Source organism: Danio rerio, chromosome 3, assembly GCF_049306965.1.
Source record: "Danio rerio strain Tuebingen ecotype United States chromosome 3, GRCz12tu, whole genome shotgun sequence".
In the NCBI taxonomy this organism is placed as follows: domain Eukaryota; kingdom Metazoa; phylum Chordata; class Actinopteri; order Cypriniformes; family Danionidae; genus Danio; species Danio rerio.
In genome coordinates, this window is record NC_133178.1 from 4,364,054 (window position 1) to 4,388,104 (window position 24,051).

General features: G+C 34.7%; 1 protein-coding gene and 2 long non-coding RNA genes across 8 annotated transcripts in view; 1 reads left to right on the plus strand and 2 right to left on the minus strand.

Annotated features, from left to right (window-relative positions):
- The window catches only part of mcoln1b (mucolipin TRP cation channel 1b), a 71,295-nt gene extending 58,527 nt beyond the window's left edge, over window positions 1-12,768 (minus strand). For 5 of the 6 annotated variants that reach the window (XR_012400642.1, XR_012400641.1, XM_073943634.1 and 2 more), the window contains exons 1-3: window positions 12,577-12,758; window positions 8,380-8,612; window positions 4,232-4,399 (exon numbers count right to left, since the gene is read on the minus strand). Coding sequence is in view for 4 of the 6 variants with exons in the window: in XM_073943634.1 (XP_073799735.1) it covers window positions 4,232-4,399; window positions 8,380-8,612; window positions 12,577-12,619 (444 nt within the window). In the remaining 2 variants the exon portion in view is untranslated. 6 annotated transcript variants of the gene reach the window in all.
- Window positions 12,769-13,921: 1,153 nt separating this feature from the next.
- LOC141381097 (uncharacterized) lies at window positions 13,922-15,278 on the plus strand. The gene is made up of 2 exons (XR_012400712.1): window positions 13,922-13,979; window positions 15,120-15,278. It is a non-coding gene; the product is annotated as an uncharacterized lncRNA (long non-coding RNA).
- A 2,716-nt stretch (window positions 15,279-17,994) lies between these two features.
- LOC141381098 (uncharacterized) overlaps window positions 17,995-24,051 on the minus strand; it is a 77,587-nt gene continuing 71,530 nt past the window's right edge. The window contains exons 2-3 of the long non-coding RNA XR_012400713.1: window positions 19,734-20,011; window positions 17,995-18,670 (exon numbers count right to left, since the gene is read on the minus strand). This is a non-coding gene — a long non-coding RNA (uncharacterized lncRNA). The remainder of the gene's footprint in view (window positions 18,671-19,733; window positions 20,012-24,051) is intronic.

A 24,051-nucleotide genomic window follows, 5' to 3' on the forward strand; every position in this document is an offset into this window, starting at 1 on the left:
TTTTGGCATCATTTTAAAGAAAACCCTTTGAATTTTTATAAAAAACATTGAAAGTGTTTAACATAACTGTATATGTTGTCTGTGTTATAATAAACACCTAAAAAAAGAGGCGCTTTTTGTATTTTTTATAAACTCAAATGTGAAAGTGTATCTTTTAGGTTATGTGTGGTCTAGCTTGCTGTAATTAATGTTGGTGGTTCCTGCACATGTCAGTAATCATAGGAAAAAAGATGTCTCTACCAAAAACTATGCAAAAGTTATTGTATTCCAACTGATGAGAGGTGCTGTACAAGCCACAGGGAGCGATCATTGTTTTTATATTTCACTATTCTTATGTTTGATCAAACATAATTCACTGTGTTTGGACCACGTCAGACATATAAAAGGATTACTTATGCACATCACCTCAAAAACAGAGGAGAAATGGCCCTGAAGGGCACAGCATAAGATAAGAGATGACAGCTGTCTGTGCTATCTGGGGCTGCTTATTGATCATAAATGTATTGTTTTCACTTCTGCGCCACGGAAACACCACGATTCATTGGGCAACTGTTTAAAATGTGAATATAATTCAGTAAAAGAATGCTAGAACCGTATGAGCACCGGCAAGAGCTTTCATTTGAGCTATAACTTGTACATGTGTCATATATGAACCATATGAAAAATATGAAAATGAACCAATGCTCAATACCCAGCTCGGGTATCTAAATTCTTTGTATTTAAGTGTAAATAACTTTTGTGCAGTAGAATATAAACCGAAGTGATGCATATGTGCATAAAATATAGATTCTACACTTTCAAAAAAAAACACTTATTGGGGTCTGATGCAATACTAGCCCTTTAAATCTTAAAGCAAAAGTCGATGACATCACGGGCCCAGTATAGGGTTTAACTGGTTTAGACATTAGCTAGAGCAGCGGTTCTCAAACTTTTTCATCATGTGCCACCTCAGAAAAAAAATGATCGCTCCAAGTACCACCCATAATGAGCACTATTGAAAAACAGTAGCGTAGTAGGCCCAGTAAAGCAGATACAGATCTGCACAGTTCAAAAACGTAGCAGATTAATTCTTATTATTAAGAATATTATTGTCAGCCACTTTGAACATTAAAAATAGTCTGAACATTAACACTGCACTGTGCTTATATGTAAAAACAAACCAAAAAAAAACTAAAGCGTCAACTTTTAAATTAGAATGTGCTTTAACCGGGTACCGGGTCCGCAGAGTTTAACTGGATATGCAATAAAAAACAGTCAGGAAAAAGTGTTTTATGTAAATTCGGACCACAAGTCCACATATATGGACATCATTTTTTTCTGTAAGTACATCATATCAAAAGATGACACAGATTTTTATTCTAATTAGTTTCCAATAAGCCCAAATAGCAAAGAGAAATAAAAAAATGTATGTAAAAAAAAACACCTTGGGCCTTAAGAGTTTAAAAATCATTCTAATATGCTGATTTGATTACATTAAAACATTTCTAATTATTATCATCAATGGTGAAAACAGCTGTCAAACCTCTGGTGGTTTGATCGCTGGTGAACACTCACATCCACATGAACTACAAATCTGCTGATAAATGGACTACAAGAACCAGTCAAGCTCCACACACACAACCGGTTCCAGATCCTGACTGATTGCATACGCACAGCTGATGCTGCTCATGTACTGATTACACACACATATATACAGCTCACTTTGAAACCCTCATTGCTGAGTCTTCTTTACTGTTAGTGACATGACAACGCGTTCTCCTGGTCTTGTTTTCCCGTGTGTTCATCTTAGCCTTGTTTATCCAGTTCTCCTGCCTTCTGACCTCTCGCCTGTGTTTGACTACGATTCTGGACTGCCTGTATATGTTTATGACTGCCTGTGTCTGTTTGCACCCATGTTGACTTCGAATAAACTTGCATTTGGATGCAAACCTCAGTTGTCATTGTCACTCCCCGTGGTTACAACAGCTGTGCTGCTTCATATTTTTGAGAAAACTGATCGATTTTACTTCTAAGGACTTTTAATGAACAGAAATGTTTGAGGTGTGTTTACTTTTATGCATAGCAATACAGCGATTGAATTTTTGCAGAAATTACTTTGATAGTCGGCGCCAATAGCCTAGTGGTTGAGTGCACGGACTTAAAGCATTATGGTGCTCATTGCGACCCGACCTCAATCCCCGACTTGGGGCTCTATTTTGACGGTCCATGCATAGAGCGCAAAACGCAGGGCGCAAACGCTTTCAGGGCGTGTCAGAACGCATTTTTGCTAATTTAAGGACGGGAAAATCTGCTTTGCGCCGTGGCGCATGGTCTAAAAGGGTTGAGTTTATTTTCTTAATGAGTTATAGGTGTGTTTTGAGAATAAACCAATCAGAGTCTCATCTCCCATTCCCTTTAAGAGCCAGCTGCGTCACGCCAAGAGCACATTCGTTATTTACAGGACGCAAAGTAAGTCTAAGTGGAAAAAATGAGCAGTTCACAAGCAAACAGTTAAGAGTTTTTTAACAGAAAACTGTTAAACAGAGCATCTACTGCGTGAGAATGAGAGATAATGGATCTACTTTCACATTCGCTCTTGGATAGGGAAACCTTTACACACAGACATCAATTAGTCTTTAAATAATTAATTTTGTTTGTTAAGCGCAAATATTTGTTTCAAAACTATTTCTAAATTCAGTTCTAATTTCCAGCAAACGAATAAATGAACAATAATAACAAAGTGTGCTCAAAAACCTGAGTTATATCCTAAAACACATGCTGTGCCCCATATGGTCTAAAACATGACAGGTGGGCAAATCTAAGCTTGTTTTTAATAAAACAAATATAAATATGCATATATTAAATAATACTGCTAATAATAATAACATTATACAAAAGCAAATTGTTATGAATGAACTGAAAAAGCCTCCCGAGATGAAGAAGACATAAAAGCAGTGATTTTTCATATTTATGTAGGCTAGAAAAAATTATGTTTTGTAATATTTTAATCCTTTATATTTATATTCTATATCTATTCTTATTATACCCTATATATATCCTTAATATTTAAATGTTTTCATATGTAAAGATATTTGCCTATTGCTCTCTTGTGTGTATTAAGCAGTGTGTAAGCGAGGCGCAACTCTGCGCCGGAGTTTAGACCGGGTTTGTTTTGGTCTAATGAAAAATCTATTGTAGTTTCTCAAAATAGCAACGCGCCAGCGGTCCGCCTCAGAACGCCTTTCTTTTTAGACCACAACACCTATGGGCGCACATATGAGCGCTAATGCATTTGCTATTTAAACAGAGTAGCGCAACGCCTCAAAACGACTCTTGCGCCAAGCTGAAACTAGCAAAAGACTACTGCGCCGCATCTTGCGCCACACTGCGCCGGGTGTATGATAGGGCCCTTGAGATCTTTTGCAGACCCTTCGCCTCTCTCTGCTCCCAACTATTTCCAGTCAATTCTCTGCACTATTCCATCCATCAAAGTAATAATTATATTCATTTCAAATAATTATAAAAAAAAAGAAAAAAGAAAAAAAAAGAAAATAATGATAAAATGAATACCAAAAATTCTAAAAGTATTCAACAAAAACTACTTCAAGTAAATAAATGTATACCTATGAACGTCCAATATATAAGGTTGCCACTTTAAAGTAATGTTCCATTTGTTAATGTTAGTTAATGCATTTGCTAACAGGAACAAACAATTATTAATACACTTATTACAGCATTTATTCATCATTGTTAACATTAGTTATTGTTATTAGTTAAAGCTAGTTCATGTTAAGTCACTGTGCATTAACTAACGTTAAAAAGCACAACGTTGAATATTAATCATGCATAAGTAAATGTTAATGGACTATCGGTTAGGTCCATGAATATTTGGGCATTGACACAAATCTAACATTTCTGGCTCTATACACCAACACATTGGCTTTGAAATTAAACTGACTGTCAGCTTTAATATGAGGGTATTTACATCCAAATAAGGTGAACGCAACAGTTAGTATATGTGCCTCCCACTTGTCAAGGGTCCAAAAGTAATTGGACAATCGGTTTCTAAGTTGTGAACTATCCCTTTAATGCATATTTGCTGAAACACAAGCATTTAATTAATTTAGTTCCGATAAAACACATCTCACAGACCCTGAACCTTTAAACGGAAGTGTTTTCAGCATTTACATGTAATCACTGATGCTAACAGAAACTGAGAAAGATGATCTGATCCCCACCGCTGGAGCAGTACCTGATCTATGGCGTATCGGATGTGCTCATGGACCTGCTTCTGCGTGTGGAGGCACAGCGGCTCCTGCGAATCCTCCACGTAGTCTCTGAGGAACAGATGCTTGAAGGAGTCCGTGTTCTCCTCCTTAAACGCCACCACCATCTGATTACTGAGCCCGAACATCACCAGCTGTCACACCCACACACAAACACACACACACACACACACACACACACACACACACACACACACACACACACACACACACACACACACACAGCAGAACAAGACCTTAATACACGCAGTGATGCATGAGAAAGAAACAATGTGCAATAAAAGGCTTGGTAACACTTTACTTGAAGGGGTGTTCATACGACTGCCATGAAACCTTTGTAATCAAATGTGAATGAGGTTTGATCTTTGATGCATGCTTATGACATCTGTTATTAAGAGTCATTTGCTCAGTTATAATGCAAGAGTGCAACCCGGGCTCATTGTGGAAACGTAGCCCCGCGGACGTTTCTGCGGACCGCGATTTACGTCTCGGGAGGTACGTATTCGAGCGGTTTTTGTTTTTCGCGGATCGCGAAAGGCCGCTGTGTACGCTTTTTCGCGTCTCGGGCACGTTCTCGCGCGAAAAGCCGCCGGATCGGCCGACTCGGCCGCCCTCCTCTTCCTCCTCCTCCTCCTTCCCTAAACCCGAGCGCGGGTTTTAAAAAGCCTTACAGAAAAAAAAAAGCAAAAGCCCTCGTCTTCGATTTCGACCGCGTTTTCGGATCCTGCCGCGTTCTCACCCTTATTTTTCGGATTCCGTTTTTCGTCTTACCTGATTTCCGGAACCTGCTGTTCTCCGGACTAGATCCCGGTCGTTGTCCACCTCCTCCTCCTCGTCCGGGGCCTCTGCTCCGCCGACGCAACGCTGTGAGCTAAGCGGACAAACTGATTGCATCGGGAAAGCCCTCCACTCGGAGGCGAGCCGTCGGCCGGCTAGCGCGAAGAGAAGGGGCGGAGTGGCGCCACACCGCCCCGCAGCATTCGCTCGAAAAAAACCAAACGCGGCCTTTACGCGGGGCTACGTTTCCAGAATGAGCTTGGGTTGCAAAAGTGACATTGTTTGTTAAAACAACTTGACACAAACCAATACATCTTAACATGTTTTTGTCTTTGCCATGACAACTTGACATTACCAAGACAACAGAACTCGTCATAAATCTGTCATAAACATGATTGCCATATTTTAAGTTAAGAGAAAACGGACTGAGTGAACATTCAAACGTATCTTTATGCCAATTCTGGTAATCTGACTAAACTGTAAGATGTAAAAATGTGCTCTATGTGTCTAAACACTTTTTGAGGTTCCTATACAGGGTTCAACGCTAAGGATTTTTGGTAACACTTTACAATAAGGTTCATTAGTTAATGTTAGTTAATGCATTTACTAACATGAATAAACAATGAACAATACATTTACTACTGTAATTGTTCATGTTAGTTAACGTTAGTTTATGAAAATACAGTAGTTCATTGTTAGTTTATGTTAACTCACGGTGCATTAACTAATGTTAACAAGCAGACTTGGATGTTAATAATGCATTAGTAAATGTTCAATTATGATTAATAAATGCTGTACATGTGTTGTTCATGATTAGTTTATGTTAGTAAATGCATTAACTAATGAACCTTATTGTAAAGTGTTACTGGATTTTTTTTTAATGGCCCGATCGGGCCATTTTTACTTGCTCTGCCAAAATTTTCAATGAAAATTTGAAAATCAAAACGGGGGGGGGATCAAAACGGTCATGTTCTCTATCGTGTTTAGTGTTGGTCAACTGTGGTAGCATCTTTTAATTAGGAAAAAAATATTTTATTATTAATATTACTATTTTTTTATTTTAATTTTTGCTATTTTATTGATAATTTTTCTATGTTCCCTCCCATTATGTGCTTATTGCTGTTTTTACAGTTTTATGCTCATATCATGTGTTTATTTTCTCTCTGCAAAGCACTTTGTGCAGCCCTGTGGCAGTTGGAAACGTGCTATATAAATAAATTGAACTTGCAATTGAACTTAAATTGTTAAATATTTATTAAAAGTTTAAATGACTGCTTTCTTATTGTGTGAGGTTTCAAATAAAATCATTATTCCAGACATTATTGCTTTTATTACTATTGCCATTAATAGCAATCATATTACTAATAATAATAACAACAATAATAAATAATATAAGTGATTTCTGAAGGATCATGTGACTAACGACTGGAGTAATGAAGCTGAAAATTCATCTTTAAAATCACTAAAATAAATGATTAAACTAAATGATAAACTACTTTTAAACAGTTGTTTTCCAGAGATGGAAGGGCATCCGCTGCGTAAAAATGTGCTGGATAAGTTGGCGGTTCATTCCACTGTGGCGACCCCGGATTAATAAAGGGACTAAGCCGACAAGAAAATGAATGAATGAATGAATTAACAGTTATTTTATAGTGCAAAATTTCACAATTTTGCAGTATTTAAGATGAAATAAATGCAGCCTCAGTGAGCAGGAGAAGCCTATTTTAACATATTTAACAATAATATTGACCCCAAACATTTGAGCAGTTGTTTATAGAATATCTTATAAGTGAAAGTGTGCACTTTCATTTTGACACCCACAGACATCGTCACCAAATCAGAGAGGTCAGACTTTCTTATACAAAGCCTCATTTCTGTTGTCAGGTTTTATAAAAATCTATCTATCTATTGAAGTAATCAATCTTTTAAAGAAACGTTGGCTTTATAGGCTTAAATTTTAGAGAGACATATGAACCGAGACTGCATCAGATCATGAAGCAGATCAATGTTGATCTTTCTTTCGAGCTGTCAGTGCGGAAATGAACAAAACAACAGGCCTAATACAACATATTATGAGATTAAAATATGGAAAAATTATCAGATGATAACTTCGGATAACGAATAAACAGCTCTCGGTAATATTTCAGCATGCTTTCACTTTCGTTTTAGACATGAAACCCACATTTGCCGGTAGGAATGTCATCTCGCCTTACTTATTATTCTCTCTTCATATAGTCGTATATATGGCTATTAAACAATCATAGTACACTGTGACATAGCCTGGGTCGTTAGTTCGTTGCATTGTTTTGTTTTCTCACTACAAGCGATTTGCTCAATAGAGCAGAGACCATCTCATTCAGGCTTTCTCGGACCAATTGATTTTGGCATGGATGCGAGCGCGATTGCTGAATTTACATATGCCAAACGAACCGTGCTAACGGGAGAAACGAGACAGATTCCGAAACAAACGTCTATGTCTGAAAGCACCCTAAGATTGTATTTGCACACAATTGATAGACAGTTGCAGCCAAATGTTTGTGACAAGACAGCACTAGCCCGATTGGGCCAGTAACATTCTGTACACTGGCACAAGCGTCTCGCATTCTGGCCCCAGGCCATCGGGCAGTCCTTATTGTCGAGCCCTGATATATTAACACACTAAATGCTAATATTGACAAAGAAAATGTAATATTGGCTGTTTTAAATGAGATATTAACACTGTAACTGTGCATAAGAGCTAAATGAGAAGCACGGTCATTAAAAGAGACCTATTATGCCCCTTTAAACAAGATGTAAAATAAGTCTCTGATGTTGCTAAGAGTGTGTGTGGGAAGTTTTAGCCCAAAATACCCCACTAATAATGTTTTCTAACTCTCTGAAACTGACCCTTTCAGGTTTTGATCCGACAAATGCCTGAAATCACAGGCAAATCGGTGCTCGTGAGTGTCAATCACACAGTATGAACTATCAAAGACGCGATCCGAGAGATAACTCGGCATAACTGTGGCGTTTTGGTGACTGTCACTTTAAATGCAAATGAAAATTTCAAATAAGGGCGGAGCTACAAATACCTGTGTCTCAGCATAGTGGCAGATTCATAAACAATACTAACATGCGATGCTAATGAGGGGGAGATGATGTCACTATTGGGCGGGGCTTTCCCCGTCTGTTTTTATCAAGTCTGATTATTAAATATAGAATTAATTAATGTTTACTATTAGAAGCTGGTCATATTCACACACTGCTGACACACAACTGTGTTTAAACCCCTTATAAAAGTGTTTTTTGCACAATAGCTCCGCTTTAATATAGGATATTTTCTGCTGTGTTGAAGCACCTGTACAGTGACTATGATGATCTTCAGCAGCTGAAGGACCAGTTTGTAGGGTTTGCGGCCTTTAGCGTGATACTTATCACAGGGGCTCATGAAGAAGTACTTCAGCTTCCTCCTGAGGGCCTCCTCCTCATCTTGCTGCTGCTGCTGAGAGCCCAAACTGCACAGGTCCAGGGGCCCGCCGTTCAGGTCCCCGGAGCCATAGCCCATCACAGGGGTCAGCAGACGCTCCTTCTCTAAGGAACACACATACAGAAGAAACTTACATGTAGTATATTTATAGCTGAAGACATAATTATTAGTTATTATATTTATATTATTATTCATATGGTTGTTATAATATAATATATAATATTAAATAATACAATGATATTAATAATAATAATAATAATAGTAATAATAATAATCATCATCATCATCATCATATAATATTTTTTTCTTCTGGAGAAAGTGTTATTTGTTTTATTTTGGCTAGAATAAAAGCAGTTTTTACTTTTTATAAAACCATTTTAAGGTCAATATTATTAGCCCCCTTAAGCAATATTTGTTTTGGATTGTCTACAGAGCAAACCACTGTTATACAATGACTTGCCTAATTACCCTAACTTTACCTTAATTAACCTATTTAAGCCTTTAAATGTCACTTTAAGCTGAATACTAGTGTCTTGAACAATATCTGGTTAAATGTTAAGTGCTGTCATCATGGCAAAGATAAACCCACTACTTGGAAATGCATGTAAAAATATTTAATATTATTATTTTTATTTGTACTATGAATTACAAAATCAGTCTGGCAATAAATTGACTCGGGCCTCTTACCATTTAAAGATGTTTACTGAATGTTCAAGCACTAACAATAAACTCCGTTCAAAAGACTGATGCTTCATCTTTCTTTCTTTCACTTTTCTATACCGTAATATAACTTAAACAGTCCAATAAGGGCGGAGCAAAGAGTAGAAGTGAAATCAACAAATGTACACAACTAAACACATAAACATGTGTAAACTGTACGGGAATCAGAGCACTAAAAATGTATTATATTAAATCAATATATTTTTTCTTACAATATTATTATTATATTCCTGTTATTATTATTATTCCTGTGATCATTATTATTTATTTTAAATATTCTACAAGTGCTATTCAACAGAGATAATTTTTTCAGCCCATTTCATCTTTAAAAATAAGATTTAATAACTAATTTGTAAAACTAGTAACTAGTAATTAACATGTTTTTGGTATTCAGATAAAAGTGCAATTTAAAGGCTTAACTATGTTATTTAGGTCCATCAGACAGGCAAGTCATTTGAAAACAGTCATTTGTTCTATAGCCAATTGGAAAAGAAGACAATACTTAATGGGGCTAAGATTATTAATATTATTGACATTAGCAGTTTTTTAACAGTTTTTTTTTACCTTAACAGTTTTCCTTGCTCTATTACATATCACAATTTAATTATTGTTTTCTTCAACCGTATGTACAATATACATAATGACAAAAACTAAACACTTCAAATTTCTCAGTTTCTTTTAATGTTTGAGTTAAATGTTCATGTTAAATCTACTGTATATGATGCAGGTCTGATAACACGGTTTTTAAAGTTTCTATATACTGTAATATACTGTCATTCTGAGCTTTTGATTTTATTTAATATTTCTTTGGTGGCTCAGTGGTTAGCACTGTGGTCTCACAGCAAGCTCCGGTTCCCCCCACAGTCCGAACACATGCGCTATAGAGGAATTGATTAAACTAATTTGGCTGTAGTGTATTATTGTGTGGGTGAATGAGTCTGGGTGTTTCCCAGTACTGGGTTGCAGCTGGAAGGGCATCTGCTGTGCAAACCACATGGATAAGTTGTTGGTTCATTCTGCTGTGGCGACCCCTGATTAATAAAGGGACTGAGCCGAAAAGAAAATGAATGTTATTATTTATTATTATTCCTGTGATTTTTATTGATTCTTTCAAAATATTCCACAAGTGCTATTTAACAGTTATTTTTCAGCACATTTCATTTTTAAAGGTAAGAATCAATAACTAATTTGTAAAACTAATAACTAGTAACTAATAATTTATTTATGTTTCTAGTAATCGGCTTAAAATGCTATTCAAAGGCTTAACTAGGTTATTTAGGTTAATTTGCAAGTAATTTGAAATCAGAAAACAGACAATACTTATTGGGGCTAATATTGTTAATAATATTGACCTTAGCATGTTTTACTGTCTCTCTCTTTTTCTAATTCCAACAAAACTGAAAGTAATAAGACTTTCTTTAGGCACCAGAATATATGGTAGGAAACACTTCTACATTTCTCCATGCTCTATTAAATATCACAACAAGAATAAAAATGCATGACGGCTAACTATTGTTTTCTTCAACCATATGTGCTATATACATAATGACAAAAACTAACCACTGCAAATGTTTCAGTTTCTTTTAATGTTTGAGTTAAATGTTCATTTTTAATCTACTGTATATGATACAGGTCTGACAACACTGTTTTTAAAGTTTCTATATACTGTCATTCTGAGCTTTTTATTTTAATAAAAATTTCATTGGTGCTCAGTGGTTAGCACTTGAGTCTCACAGCAAGAAGGTCACTTGTTTGAGTCCCGGCTGCAGGGGCGGCCCCAAGGTAAACTCTGGCCACCCCTATATGACTTTGCTGTTGATATTATTAATTTGAATGTACTTACGAAAATTCACAATATAAACAATTAATTAAATAAATAAATGAATAGCAGCCACTAAATTATTGTGAATTGATTAGCGCCACTGACAAAGCTGATTTACTGCCCTCCCCGATCATTGTTGACAGCACACACACACCTTCAATAGACAGCAGTGACAATTTAATATTTACCATAAGGTACATCAACAGAAGAAGCTGCATTAATAATATTTGTGGCTCAAAAAAAGAATATGGATAAATTATATTATTAGAGTCTACAGTATATAGTGAGTGTGTGTGTAAATAGTAATGTCTTTTGTTTATTTGTTTGTTTTATTAATTAATTATTGTTCATTCATTTTAGACATGACATATGCTGTACAATAAAAGTATGTAAAAATAACTAATACAAGTTATTTATATATACATGATGTGTTTTTAAAACTAAATAAATGGTTTTTTAGGAAGAAATTGCAATATTTCAAGAGTAATTATTTAAATGAATTAAAACCACATGATTTAATTTACTAGAAACAAAAATATAACATTACACTGAATTCATCATTTTTTTATTTGTGTGCCACCCCAAGATTTAATGAGGCCTCTTCTGGCCACCCCTAAGAAAATTGTCTGGGGGCGCCACAGCCCAGCTGGGTCAGTTGACATTTCTGTGTGGAGTTTGTATGTTCTCCCCGTGTTTGTGTGGGTTTCCTCCGGGTGCTCCGGTTTGCCCTACAGTCCAAACACATGCGCTATAGGGGAATTAAATAAACTAAATTGGCTGTAGTGTTTGAGTGTGTGTGTGTGTGAATGAGTGTATGGGTGTTTCCCAGTACTGGGTTGCGGCTGGAAGGGCATCCGCTGTGTAAAACATATGCTGGAATGGTTGGCGGTTCATTCCGCTGAGGCGACCCCTAATGAATAAAGGGACTAAGCTGAAGGAAAATGAATAATATTTCTTATCCAGAAAATCTTGATCACAATAACAAATGTTTTCATCGGTTAATTCACTGATATTGTGCCATCTAAAATTTAACAAACAAGTCTGAACCTAGCACATTTTCTTGTTATTATGGGAAGATAAAAAATATGTTATTATTAATTAACATTTTATTTTATATTTGCAAGAAATGTCATCAGCAGTTTGCTGTAAAGAACTAAAATACTCCAAAATGTTACTAAAACACATAAACCATAAATCACAAGAAATTTGATTTTTCTGTCTCAATTTGTTCATACTGTAACTTAGATGTAATTTAATAACTTAGATTATTTAATTAGTATTGCTGTTATAAAACTGCAATAGCATAATACTTAGATTCTTGACAGGTGCATTTACATAGGAGACAATATACAACACGTATATAAACAATATATGCTGCTATGACAGCAAGCCTAGATATATTAAACAGAGACAGCAATAGCTTAGACACATAAATATATAATAATTAATACACAAGACCTAAAAGTTTAATCATTTCATCGAGTTATAAGCAGATAAAATAGCGTCCGTTAATATGAATTTCAAACCTGTGGCCGCCTGAGCTGAGGGTCTTTGAAAAGAACTCGCCATATCGCGACCACTGATGAGAAAAAGCGGATTTTGACAGAATTACGACAGAAGCATGATGGATTTGCTTGAGAAAGTAAAACAGTCGCAGGTGGAGAGCATCGCTGCGGTCTGACCGCGAGCAGAAAACAACACAAACACCAGACGCGCTGGACAGAAGCGCGATGTCACAATAAAAGTCATCTGGAGATCGCATACTGCATTAGCTGTATTATGATTTTTCCAATGTATGAAGAGTTATCTAAAATTATGCTTTGGGATTCGGGCTACAAACCGAGCTGTTCATAATTAGTAAGGATTTGATAGTTAAATTGGTGAAAAACGCGTCCATTAGTTGTCTATCATCACAGATTTTTCAATGCCTTTACTCATCAGTGCCCCGTCAAAATAAAAGTCCCACAACAGCCCAAGCACTAACATATTTATGCTGTGTAGTTTTAGTAAAGGAGAAAGGCCATATAAAAAACATATTCAAAAACGTTTGATTGTTGAGCACATAAACAACTCAGAAGAAGCGTGTTTAAAAGAAGATGAATAAAAAAAATGTTTTCCAAATATACAGTATAAATGGTTTAAATATATTACACAATTGTATTATCACAAACCTGTGTAACCACATGCATTAAAAATTACAAGTATATTTAAAAAGCCTAATATTATTCAAAAATAAAAGAATGTATGTTATGCAAACCACTGAATTCATACATCCAAGACAACTAGTGGACATTTACATGACGGTAAAAACGTGTTTTAAGAGTTAATTACAGAATATTGTGCATAAATGAATAGTTATTTGGCAAAAACGTGATTCGTGAAAATGAATAAAAGCGTTTCTTTTTCTGCAAATATGTTTAATCGTTTATTTTACAACTGGTATGTCCCTTTGTCTTTTAAAATATGGTATAAATCGCAAAATTGCGGAATTTTTCTCTGTGCCTGACATGGCTGTGTTGCTAAAAGGGATACACAGCCCGGCCACTACACTAAAGCATCACAGTAATTCTAACCAGAATTATTCATACTATTTACAAAATTACCCAATAAATTGTATTTTATTAACACGTACCCCTTACCCAACCATTAGCAATGTAAAAATAGCAATGTAAAAATATGACTTATTGTTGTAACTTAGTCACAAAAAAATGTGCTGAGCGAGTATCCGCAGCTGTATCCCATCTCGACCAAATACTTTCCCACCAGAATCACGTGATTCCAAACAACCTATACTGCGGAGCGAACGTGACAATGCGTAATTAATATTCATGAGCTAGGTTTTAATACGCATGTTCGTCTTTCTGTTAGCTCCCACTCCAAGGAAAACAGCAGCGGTGAACACTTGCTGCGTTGGAAATTTTCGGGAAAAGTGAGTTGTTTAATATACCGTTTTTAATCCATATATGTTTATTAACTATAAAAATATGCGGCGCAAAGTTAAAACCGCTGAAATTAAACAAGTAGGTTTTGTTTTCTGCGACAACCACAGTTACCACGTGTTTAGCACGAGGCTCGAGCCATTATTGAGGTAAAAGTTGGCTTTATATTTGTGCATTTGTTTCTTTTATGAGCAGTGACAAAATGTCGCACGCAACTGCTGATTTTATATATCATAATTATGCCTTCAATTCAACATTAGCACTGTTTAATTCACTTAAAAGTAAGTATTTTCATAGTCATTGTATGCTAATATAGTTTTCCTATTCAGAATAGGAGAAAATGTGCGACTATATAAAAACAAACTAAGTTACCTCACTGAAGTAAATGGACTATTTATGTTAATTTAAATTATTTGTGTTTAATGCAGGTTAAAAATTGGTCAAAACACTATTCAGACTTAATTTTAAGACTTTTACCCTTGGTTTACTATAATATGGTCTACTGTGTTATGTAAAATTAAATACTTCAATGGTAACAGACTAATTTTCCATACTGAGGTGTGGTTTTGAGGTGAAGTTGGTAATATTAACACATTCGGACTTTCTCCTTGATTATAATATTTAGAAAAATATGATTTGCCAATTCTAAATAGTCATGAGCTGCCACTTATGAGTTCCCTATCAAAGTACAACAGTGTTCACAGTCAATTAAATAGTGCTTATGATGTTTTAAGGTCACACTTACTTGAATGCAGTTTCAGACCTAATATTCGAAGTAGTGTGTTAAATAATAGGGAGCACTAAAAAGAACTAATCTGTGAATCTAAAACCAACTTTTCCTCTGTTGTGATTTTGGTATATTTGCCTCCATTTCAACTCCTAAATTGTAAGTTGCACACAGTTAGAGCCCTGCGCTGCTGGCGGTGCATTGTGGGGTGTAGGATGTGTGCTAAAACACTGCAGGGTCTCTGATCTCTTCTTTCTGTTCTCATGAGAGCTGAGAAAATGAAGACCCTGCCACAGATTTATATTAGAGTTTTTTTTTTTTTTTTTTTTATTATATAATATTATATTAGAGTGTTTTACTGCTCATCAGAGTGTTTCATTCTCTTATTTCTGTTGATTTGCAGGTTAAAGAAGAGCAAGTTTCATCTCCAAACATTGACGACGAAGCAGAGTTTTTCGCAGTGGCTTCAGAAAGTAAAAATCATTTTTGAAGAGAGTTTGTTTGCTAAACTCATGAGCTTTAAACACACTTTAACAAATAAAGTGCTATACTAAAAACTGAATTGAGCGTCTTGTCCATTGTTATTTTTGTCTAATCCATGATGTTTATGCATTTTTAAATCTAGCCAAATTCAAAACCTTTTACAAAATGTGTTTTGCATGATTGCTGCTAGTTTGTCCTCATTCAAGTATTAGAAATTGATAAATCAATGTAGGGAAATTTTAAAGCCCTTAAAGTATTGAAGTCTTAAATGCTATTTTGCAAAGTATTAAAGTTTATATCATATTTTTAATTTTGCAATGTATGGTTGTATGCTAAAGTTTGCCTGAAATAAATCTGAATATCAGTATACTGTGTAGTTTATAAAAATCCTGCTAGATTTGACATCATGCCGTTTTGTTTACTGCAGTAATCAAGGCAGCACCATTATTTCTACAGTTCTATAGGCGTGAACCTGCTGAATTGGCTAATTTATTAATTTAAGTTAATATACTTGTTCATCTCGCCAGTGTTTCTGGTTGAAATCTAAAGTGGTTTTAAGGTCTTAATGTATGGAAAGAGTCTTAAAGGTCTTAAGAGGTATTGAATTTCACTCTCTGATACCTGTATATACTCTTGTCATTGGAACTGACTTGAACTAATTTAGCGCTGCATCTTTTGCTCACCAATTGGTCCTTTTGGTTAACCCAGGGGTCGGCAACCCAAAATGTTGAAAGAGCCATATTGGACCAAAAAAAACCAAAACAAATGTCTGGAGCCGCAAAAAATTAAAAGCCTTATATAAGCCTTATAATTATGGCAACACATGCTGTATGTATTTATATTAGCCTACTATAAAAATGACTTTGCTGGCTACAAATACACACTGAGCCTTCATGATTAAATGTTCATTTCCCTGCAGTGCATCCTGTAGAGAATGACGCGCCACGTGACTACTCTGTTGTACAATGCCGTCTCAAGTTTAACTTCATTACAGTATATTAATGAATTATGTTTAATGATCAAGTTTAACTTCATTACAATATTTTTGCATTATGTTTAATTATCAAGATTAACTTCATTACAATATTAATGCATTGTTTAATGATCAAGATTAACTTCATTACAATATTAATGCATTGTTTAATGATCAAGATTAACTTCATTACAATATTAATGCATCATGTTTAATGATCAAGTTTAACTTCATTACAATATTAATGAATTATGTTTAATTATCAAGTTTAACTTCATTACAATATTAATGCATTATGTTTAATTATCAAGTTTAACTTCATTACAATATTAATGAATTATGTTTAATTATCAAGTTTAACTTCATTACAATATTAATGCATTATGCTTAATTATCAAGTTTAACTTCATTACAATATTAATGCATTGTTTAATGATCAAGTTTAACTTCATTACAATATTAATGCATTATGCTTAATTATCAAGTTTAACTTCATTACAATATTAATGCATTGTTTAATGATCAAGTTTAACTTCATTACAATATTAATGCATTATGCTTAATTATCAAGTTTAACTTCATTACAATATTAATGCATTGTTTAATGATCAAGTTTAACTTCATTACAATATTAATGCATTATGTTTAATTATCAAGTTTAACTTCATTACAATATTAATGCATTATGCTTAATTATCAAGTTTAACTTCATTACAATATTAATGCATTATGTTTAATTATCAAGTTTAACTTCATTACAATATTAATGCATTATGTTTAATGATCAAGTTTAACTTCATTACAATATTAATGCATTATGTTTAATTATCAAGTTTAACTTCATTACAATATTAATGCATTATGTTTAATGATCAAGTTTAACTTCATTACAATATTAATGCATTATGTTTAATTATCAAGTTTAACTTCATTACAATATTAATGCATTATGTTTAATTATCAAGTTTAACTTCATTACAATATTAATGCATTATGCTTAATTATCAAGTTTAACTTCATTACAATATTAATGCATTATGTTTAATGATCAAGTTTAACTTCATTACAATATTAATGCATTATGTTTAATTATCAAGTTTAACTTCATTACAATATTAATGCATTGTTTAATTATCAAGTTTAACTTCATTACAATATTAATGCATTATGTTTAATTATCAAGTTTAACTTCATTACAATATTAATGCATTATGTTTAATTATCAAGTTTAACTTCATTACAATATTAATGCATTATGTTTAATGATCAAGTTTAACTTCATTACAATATTAATGCATTATGCTTAATTATCAAGTTTAACTTCATTACAATATTAATGCATTATGTTTAATTATCAAGTTTAACTTCATTACAATATTAATGCATTATGTTTAATTATCAAGTTTAACTTCATTACAATATTAATGCATTGTTTAATTATCAAGTTTAACTTCATTACAATATTAATGCATTATGTTTAATTATCAAGTTTAACTTCATTGCAATATTAATGCATTATGTTTAATTATCAAGTTTAACTTCATTACAATATTAATGCATTATGTTTAATTATCAAGTTTAACTTCATTACAATATTAATGCATTGTTTAATTATCAAGTTTAACTTCATTACAATATTAATGCATTATGCTTATTATCAAGTTTAACTTCATTACAATATTAATGCATTATGCTTATTATCAAGTTTAACTTCATTACAATATTAATGCATTATGCTTATTATCAAGTTTAACTTCATTACAATATTAATGCATTGTTTAATTATCAAGTTTAACTTCATTACAATATTAATGCATTATGCTTATTATCAAGTTTAACTTCATTACAATATTAATGCATTATGTTTAATGATCAAGTTTAACTTCATTACAATATTAATGCATTATGCTTATTATCAAGTTTAACTTCATTACAATATTAATGCATTATGCTTAATTATCAAGTTTAACTTCATTACAATATTATTGCATTATGTTTTGCTTTGATGAAATTAAAGAAATGCAATAAAGAAATCAGATTTTTTATGTTTTTTTTTATTTTCAGGATTCCAAAAAACAACATCAAAATTAACGTGCAACGTGCCCCTTATCTGGGCAACAAACAGTGCAATAAAACGCAGTCTGCCATTTCCATTTCAAGATCAGCTCGAGTCATTCCTGGGAATGTGCTCAACCAACACAATCTCACGGCAATTCGTAACTTTTTCATTTAGTGGCTAATTCGTATGAATTCGTACGATCTAATTCGTACAATTTAGTACGATTTGCTTTTCCCCCAATGACGGTTGGGGTTAGGGGTTTGCATATCAACGATCGCACCTTGTAAATAATTACCGTTGAGTGAGTGATCGGGATGGGCTTCTTAGAATTCTCTCAGGGAGGGAAAATGAGAAAGCGTGCCCCGCTGTACATCTTTGGCAAAGACAGCTTGCGCTCCATGGCGCACCACACAGCCGCCGGTTTGTTTACAACAGCTACCTGCCAAGTGTGCCGCAAGCCTACGTTTGAGTGAGGGTCTCGGCCGTTAAATCGCCCCCTGGGGGCTGGCTGCAGTACAAGTCATAAAAACCGCCTCCTCCGTGTTAATAAAGGAGACTTGAGCCCAAATAAAAAAAAATTATTACACTTGCAATAAAATGTCCCGAAAGATGGTTCTGGTGGATTAAGGCACTGGTTATTGTGCTGAAATAGGTGCAGATCTTCATTTTTGTAAACAGTTTGTTTTTAGCAGTAATTTAATGCTGGGCGTGTCATCGTGATTGACAGCTGTGATTGACAGTTTCTCAAAGCGCGGCGTCTGAGCTTCGGCAGGAGACTGAAGTAGACTGAAGTGTTATTATTCGATTTCTGTGTTATTTTACCATGACAAAATGAGTTCAGCAGTAAACTATAGTTTCTGACATACATGATCCTGGTGGAACACTGTTTATTCGCTAAGGTCAGGGCTTTTTTCGGGCTTTATTAGTTTGCTGATACACGCCTAACCACCCAGATAGCAAAACACAGTTCCGGCTAGATTCTCGCCTGCCGGAGACTTATCTCTTAGAGCTCAGACTGACTAATGTTACCTCTGCTGGACCTACTCCGGGTGCCTGGACTCACTACCCAATTCCAGCCCGAGTCAATCGAGCCAGATGCGGCGGCCGAGTGAGCCGGCGCTGCCGCATGCGAGCCGGAATCAGCCCGCGACGCCGCGAGTAGGTTATGCGCTGCGGCCTGGAGCTGGCGCGATTGAATATATAAAACCCTCATATTTGTTAACGTTATTACATCCATTTGTGTTGATATGACAGCAAACGCATGCTGAGAAGTTCGGGGGGCGTGGTTGATTTTACTTAAAGCGTTTGGTTGGAAGCTCGACTCCGCTCATTTTCGCGGCTCCTCCTCTGGCTCCATCAGACAGTCCTTCTGTGCATGTCAAGGCTCCAATTTCAGCAGTCTTTTGCGACAGTTTGTGCCCGTCAAGCAGGCGTTTTGCCCTCAAGGCGTTCAATGGGAAAAAGGGCTGTCGCGTCGTCCATTTTTTTACAGTCATTGCTACCTGCCTGGCATCCCGCCCTGCTGATAGAAACGTGTGTTGCAGGCTATGACGCAAATCTTCGTTGACAGAAATGTTGAAATTAAATATTCTACACACTTTTACAGCATTGGAAAACGTTAAGATTGTTTGTCCTCCTATAGAAACCATATTAAAACAAAAAATATATTTTCCTCCCTCATCGTTTTCCATTTTCAAACATTTTTTGAAAAAGTTCCAGGGAGCCACAAGGGCAGCGCTAAAGAGCCGCATGCGGCTCTAGAGCCGCGGGTTGCCGACCCCTGGGTTAACCAAAAGCTAATACAGGGTTTCTGTGGGGTCTTAAATCTCAATATCAAAATATTCTGTCTTTTTTATTTTTATGGCTCTTTTCCTTTTCATGTATCCAGTCTGGCCAACACTCATGCAATCACCATGTCAATAAAACTTTTACATTTTTAACTTTATGATTGTATAAATATTTTTTTTTTTAAAATAACATGTTAAAGTGTCCCATGTATTTACTACTGAGTAGACTAACCTGGACAGACTGTTGTGCATACATTTAGCTTAGTTTTTTTAAAACGTTTGTTTAATTTTATTTTAAATTTGTTAAAACGATTTTATGGATACAAGTAGAGCTTGCTTTTTTTCTTTTCTTTTTTATACACTATATTTAATGTTTTGCTAAGAAATATCTAAAATATTTTAAAAAATGTAATTGGATTAAATGTATATAAAAAATTTATTATAATTTGTGGGTCAAATACAAATCTTTTCCATCTGGGCCATTTGAAAAACTCCTTAGCCTTTTTAGCCCTTTAAGTGTAAAATTTCAAACATAATGGTCTTAAATTGAACTTTATGAAAATTGCAGAAACCCTGTAATAAGCGAAATTCACATTATTTGAGAAATCCAAAGCTGTGTGTTTATGAATCCATCATTTAGTCTAAACTTTAAGTAGTCACTTCTAGATTAAGTTCTTTCTTATACTTCTTAAAAGCAGCCAAAAATAACTTATTTGAGTGAAAAATCTTCATTTAAAGTAAACATTTTTTGCATTCTGAAACTATAAGTTTTGTTTTATGTCTTTAGGGCTGAAGGAGATATTTTGATTAGTGTTGCATCACATAAAAATGTTTTTTTACTAGATTTTTTTATTTGTCTTGTTAGCTTCTAGACAAGCTAAAAAATACTATGGTGGAAGAAATGTCAATTAAAACATCTTTGAAACACCAAAATAATCTGCTAATGGGGTAAAAATCTTGTTTTTGCTTTTAAATAAGTTTATATTGCTTGTTTTAATTTTGACAAAAATAAAACCACTATTTTATTTTGTGTGTGTGTCTATACACTCGCACTTCTGTGTGCAAAATATTGCAGGATTTTTCTTTATTGGAATAGATTTGAACATCTTTAGCTCACCAATGCATCATTTTACAGAGATGAACTGGAGTCCACACAGCTAATAACATGTCAAGTCCACATCACTCGAGAAACCCAAATCTGTGTTTATTAATCCATCGTTTAGTCTGAACTTTTTAAATCGTCTCTTCTGGATTAAATTTTAATAATACTTTAAGCGGCAAAAAACAAACACACTTGCTCTCCTTTAAATTGACTACTAAATTTTTTAAATTGTCTTCTAGTCCAAATATCTAAATCATTAAATCAAGAAGCATTTTCTAGACAAACTAAAATACTGTGTTGTAAGAAATGTCCAAATTTAAACATATTTGAAACAAGCAAAAATAATCTGCCAGTGGGGTAAAAATAATCTTGATTTTGCTTTAAAATACGTGTATTTTGCTTGTTTAAATGTTGTTTTAATTAGATTTTTGTTTGCTTGTCAAGAAAATGCTTCTTGATTTAAGATTAATTAGATATTTGGACTAGAAACAAAACTTTTCTTGCCTTTTTGCAGTGTGGAAACCTGTAACTTGAACACCAACATAGGAATGCAGGGAATCCCAGCTCTTCTTTTGAAGTAGATCACAAGACAAACCTTTACTGCACGGATCCTGTGTTTCAAAACAGCAAATGGCACATCAAATGCATGGCATTTGTCATTGGTCAGAGGATTGATGTGGTCAGTTAGAGTTTTTTCAAAACTACTCCACAGCAATTCCTAACCTGATTAGGTGGCTTACTCATATATAAATTCGTACAGTTTAGTAGAATTTGCTTATCCCCAATGAGTGTTGGGTTTAGGGGTGGGGTTTTATGCCACACCACCTTTTTAAAATTGTACATTTCTGTACGACTGAACTCATATGAATTAGCCACTAAACAAAATATAAAATTACATTTCCTCTTGAGATCAGCCTTGTTTTTCTCAAGCAAAATGCCCTTAAATGATAGTAATTACAAGGTGGTCAAGATGAAGACAAAATAAGATCAAACAAGCTCTTAAACAATATCTGGAAACATCAAAATAAGTTGCTTTACAACAACATCAACAATAGCTGGTTGAGAGTATAGACTAAATATTCAGTGTAACCAAATACAGTGAGTTAAACAAATCAATGTTCAAAGACAATCACAACTGTATACAAATGGATTAAATACAAAATGAGCAACAATCCACTTTGCTGTTGAGCAGTGGTCCCCAAACTTGTTCCTGCAGGGCCAGTGCCCTACAGATTTTAACTCCAACTCTAATCAAACACACCTGAACAAGCTAATCAAGGTCTAGGTATACTTGAAACATTCAGGCAGGTGTGTTGAGGCAAGTTGGAGCTAAACCCTGCAGAGACACCGGCCCTCCAGGATTGAGATTGGTGACCCCTGCTGTTGAGAAATCAATAACGTTACAAAAGCAACAATAGTTCAGCATTTTGGGTTTAGAATCCCACTTTAAATTTTGATATAACAAATAATAAGTGGTGAAGTAATCAAACGAAAACAACCAAAACAAGATGTCAAATTATGATACCGTCTGAGTGAAAAGATTCAGATAACACATACATTTTTTTATGAAGCAGACAAATTGTGAATTTGGCTGTGTGTGTGAAGATTTGAAATGTTGTTCTCTGTGTGGCAGTGCTTCAGCTGTATCAATGTGTTTGTGTATGCTCCAAACAAAGGTGTAAGATTTAAGGCAAGGCAAGTTTATTTCTATAGCACATTTCATACACAGTGGAATTTCAAAGTGCTTTTCATAAACATAAGAATAAAAGAGACAAGTGTGAGAAAATAAAAACAAATAATAAGAATTATAAAAAAATACATAAAACAGATAAAAATGTGTTAAAATATAAAAGAATGAAAAAGAAAAGAAAGACATAATAGTGTGATCTGTCGGACGCAGCACAGTGCTCATTCAGTAAAGGCACAGCTGAACAGATGTGTTTTCAGTCTTGATTTGAATGTGCCTAATGTTGGAGCACATCTGATCATTTCTGGAAGCTGATTCCAGCAGTAGAGGGCGCTGTTAGTAGCTGAAAGCTGATTCACCCTACTTTGACTGAACTCTTGGAACTTCTAGTTTATATGATCCTAAAGATCTGAGTGATCTGTTAGGTTTGTATTCAGTGAGCATATCTGTAATGTATTTAGGTCCTAGGCCATTTAGTGATTTATAGACCAGTAATAATACTTTGAACTCTATTCTGAATGTAACGGAGCCAGTGTAAAGACCTGAGGACAGGTGTGATGTGCTCTGATATTCTGGTTCTGGTCAGAATTCTGGCTGCAGCGTTCTGGATAAGCTGCAACTGTCTGACTGTCTTTTTGGGAAGGCCAGTGAGGAGGCCGTTACAGTAATCCACCCTGCTGCTGATAAAAGCATGAACAAGTTTCTCTAAATCTACTCTGGAAACAAAGCATCTGATTCTTGCAATGTTTTTGAGATGATAGTATGCTGATTTACTGACTGCTTTGACATGACTATTGAAACTCAGATCTGACTCCAGAGTCACACCATGATTTTTGACCTTATTTTTTGTCATTTGCCCCTAAAAGCCAAGGTATGCATTCACCTTAAGAACCTTATCTCTGTTCCCACTTGCAATCACTTCAGTTATCTCTTTGTTTAACTGCAGAAAGTTTTGGCACATCCAACTGTTGTGGACATTTAGTCCTGTTGTGTCAGGGAGCCAGCATGGAAATTGAGTATGAGATGTGAATATGATCTGGCTCAAAATACTTCCATACAAATGTTTTGGTCAGGAGCATGATAAAGTTTAAGGCTGAATCCTGTAAGAAAGCATTTTCATATAGTTATATAGAGGATAGCCGAGTTTTCTACCTTTCAAAGATCATCTGACCCCAGAAACACGAGTAGAAATTAATTTATATATTTACACGTAACATGCGGTGTGGAATGCATATGTGGCATCT